Below are 3618 nucleotides of genomic sequence, written 5' to 3'. Positions count from 1 at the left end.
CTGTTCAATATTCAGAAAAATTAGGAAAACTGGACTGATATAAAAACACTAGCAGTAAAGCAAAACAAGCCCCCTGCACTAATGCCAGAAATTCTTTTGGGATATTTCTGTTGTTGCATGTAACACTGAGAGTAGGGGAGCCTATATGTATAATTACACAGCAAAGCAAACTGAAGACAATTTTGTAAGCCTTTCCTAAACCAGCATTTATGCTTTCTTTCCTCGTTGCTTGGTTGGAGCCCACATTCTGTAGATGAAGAAGAGTACGATGAGATAGTACATGGAGCTCTTCAGGAGAAGTATGATGTACACTAAATATGCTGTCCTGTGCATTAAGTGATCTGTAACAAACATAAGACAGAAAAGTCTTGTTTAATGTCAGTATTGTACAACCTTCTAAAAGGCAGGTAGAACTGGGACTGTGTAGTCTGTTTGCTGCTGCAGTTAATGTCTCAATGCCGGTGGATTATTTTTCCCCGCAAAGGCAAAACCATAATTCTCATGCTTCCAGCACTGATTATTGGTAGCACCGTGTTTGCTTGAATCCTTCTGTGTTGGATTTTTTGAACATCAGTGCTCATGGTTCCAGTTCAGGCTAAAAGAAAATGCCTCTGCCTGAAGCGCTGGGCTATTTCCAGGCCGGTGGAGCATCAGCTGAGGTGTTGAGCATTTAGCTACTTCAGGTATTAAAAAAAAATGGCACTAAATGTGGACTAATAATCTAGTAGCCCAAGCAGCATTTGTAGCATCCTTATAAAGCTTCCTAAAAAGGTAGGAGAACGCTGTTTTATAATCCACAACAGAAGTTAATTCAGAGTAGCACTGAAGTGTTTTTAAGTTACAGACCTCAGACTTAAAAGATTTCCTGGATGCTATTTAGAAAGATAATTTTCTGAGCATATGTAGCAATATCTAACTCTTGCACGACATGCTTGCGTTCCCACATCTTAATACATTTTCATTACCTCTGTTAAAAACTGTCCCGTTTCCAGGATGTGTGCTGCAGTCCACTTCCTGAGTAGTTGTCTTTGTAGAATCTAACGGAAAGAGAGTTCACATGCCCAGTTAGGCTTTTCTTTAATTTTAACAAACATGAATTCAGAAATAGGGAGGGAAAAGAGGCAGTACAGCAACAGTGAAATGGAAAGGTAGTATTAAAGAACAGAAAACAGGTGTTTAAAATCTGTCTACAGAGCAGATGTTCACAAGTAGGTTTCATTTGCCAAGAGGATTTGAGGTGGGGAAGTGACTGGTGATTTGTTGCTGTAAGTGGGAGGGTTGCCTTCGCCCTTTCAGGAATGCATACATTAGGCTGTTCCTTGGCAGAGTCTCTCTTATTTGGAACTGCAGTCAGTTTGGCCACCTGATATTATTACTGAAGTAGCTGGAGTCTGTTTGCCTTCCTCGTGTACTGCTATTAGAAATGCAGAATAATTTACATCAGAAGGGACCTCAATCAGTCTTTTACTTAATGGTTGCTCATCACTAAAGAGTAATCATGAGGAGAATAGGATCTAGGGTTCCTATAATGGGGATTTGCTATTTTGGTGGTGGTAGTTCTCTAAAATAAACTCATTTTGTGGCTGAAGCAGTAGGTTTGGTTTTCTTCTTGGTTATGGTGTTTGTATGCATTGATACAGGTGCTTAGAAATCCATATTACATCCCTAGATATATCCTGGCTGTCTTCAAGGCCAGGCTGGATGAGGCTTTGAGCAACCTGGTCTAGTGGAAGGTGTCCCTGCCCATGGCAGGGGGGTTGGAACTCGACCTTTAAGGTCCCTTCCAACCCAAACCGTTCTGTGATTCTATGGTCCTCCATGTAGATTTAAACTTAAGCATATTTTTGTCAGAATACATTTTGAAGGTTGAAATGTATTGGTTATTTATGGCCATGCTCTCACCCACTGGAATTAAATCAATTCACAGTAAGTTGAACAGTTAGGTACTGAGAAAAGATTAATCTAAACCAATATAAGCAGCTTTTCTTAAAGATATTACCATGACTTAAACAATTTGCATGCGTTCTAGGTTACTTTTTTCTTTAAAATTGCATTGCCTTTCAGATTTTGCTTTGCATCATCATCAATCTTTCCACAATTAAATGAGATACCTTTTTTTCTAACATGGTTGTTACCTCAGTATTGCTGGGCTGTGGATTAGTAATACATTTAATCTTTGCTCTACATCCCCATCCCTTCTTTATTTCCTTTGTTTTTCATAACTGTGACTAATGTCAGGGGGTGTCAGAGCCTGTAAGCCATGGATAACAGAGGCATAATTCTGTTATCTGAAACTTCCGTAGACTGGAAAGTGACTGGTGTGGCCCAGTGCAGACCTTTTGGAGCTCTGCTAGTTTACACCTGATGAAATGTACAGGCTAAATTGCTTTTCCTGGGAAAACTTGGTTAGTTTCTCTGGATGTGTATTTTAGCTGTTGCGCCAAAGAGCACAGATGCCTTCAGGAACAGTAATAGAAAGCATCATTCCTATAATTTTATTGCCAAGAACAAGAGATGTCTATAATCATACGTGGAATGAATTTTTTAATCTGTAATATATACCGTGTGTTGACACTGAATGCTGTTGGTTTTCATGCTCGTAGTTGCAGGAGTATTTCTTGTCTTTGTCCTTCAGTGGTACAGTTAACCAGCTGCTGACTGAGTATTTATCTTCTGAGAGCTTCCAAGTGTCTCCTTTCACTACGTTGTCTGTTACCTCCTTATTTTCTTCATCATTCCATGTGACCCGAATAACTTCTGGGTAGAATTTCTCAATAAGGCAGACATACGTTATCATATTTTCATGTTCGTTCTGCAGGATTTCAGGTTTTGATGGATTAACAACTTCTTTGTCTGGATTGGTTATTGGAAGAAGTAAATTAACAAAACAGAGAGTTGGAAGATCAGTACTGTACAGCGAATCAACACGCAGACACAAAACACAAATTCTGAAGAGCAGTTACCTAAATGTCATCTTAACAAATGTTTCAGCTCTCTAATTTTTTATGAAACACTTAGGATGGGAATACAAATGTCTCATGTATGAACGGAATTGTAGGCGATAGGGTGGATGAAATACAGCTGTTTCCATCCTTGAAGTCAAAATAAGTTTCTGACGTGGTGGACGAACCTGGCATTCAAACACACTTTATACTAAAAATTATTTCAATGCACCCAAATGGCAGGTTTTAATTTTCAGACAAAACCAGTTACAATACTATTTAGAATGATCTGGAATAGAAAATATGACTTTTAACCTTATTTTTAAATGTGTTGTTTTATAGATAACCAAAATGAAAAGAAGCTTTTATGAGTATTGTACAGAAAATCAAGCTCAATATCAGGAGAAAAGACTGCATTCAAATATTCTAAACCAATTTTTGTTTAGACAATACAGAGTTTTCCAGAGTCTGGGAAATGTTTCATCTAAGCTTTAGGCATGGAGAAACATTATTTAAGTCCTAAATTGTTTAGTGAACAATAACATCTGGGCTGCTTCATTCGTGCTTCTTACCAAGCAGCACATCTGACAGAGGAAGACCAGAGCAGCCTAGGCCTACTCTTCAATAGCCTGATACTAGAGTATTTTATTGGAAAAATAAATTTAAGTCTGGTTAT

The 3618-nt window shown here is 38.3% G+C and overlaps 1 protein-coding gene across 1 annotated transcript; it reads right to left on the bottom strand.

Annotated features, from left to right (window-relative positions):
- Nucleotides 1-207: 207 nt before the first annotated feature.
- Nucleotides 208-2853, bottom strand: LOC104504282 (T-cell receptor gamma chain C region 1; the record flags this gene model as incomplete). The annotated part of the gene is made up of 3 exons (XM_010159752.1): nt 208-341; nt 966-1037; nt 2563-2853. Coding segments are annotated over 3 exons (497 nt in total), but the record flags the coding sequence as incomplete, so codon positions are not given.
- Between the last annotated feature and the right edge of the window lie 765 nt (nt 2854-3618).

This window comes from Eurypyga helias, unplaced genomic scaffold (assembly GCF_000690775.1).
Source record: "Eurypyga helias isolate BGI_N326 unplaced genomic scaffold, ASM69077v1 scaffold20639, whole genome shotgun sequence".
Lineage (NCBI taxonomy): Eukaryota > Metazoa > Chordata > Aves > Eurypygiformes > Eurypygidae > Eurypyga > Eurypyga helias.
The sequence above is the reverse complement of the archived record's forward strand: the minus strand, read 5'-3'. Positions and strand labels throughout refer to the sequence as shown.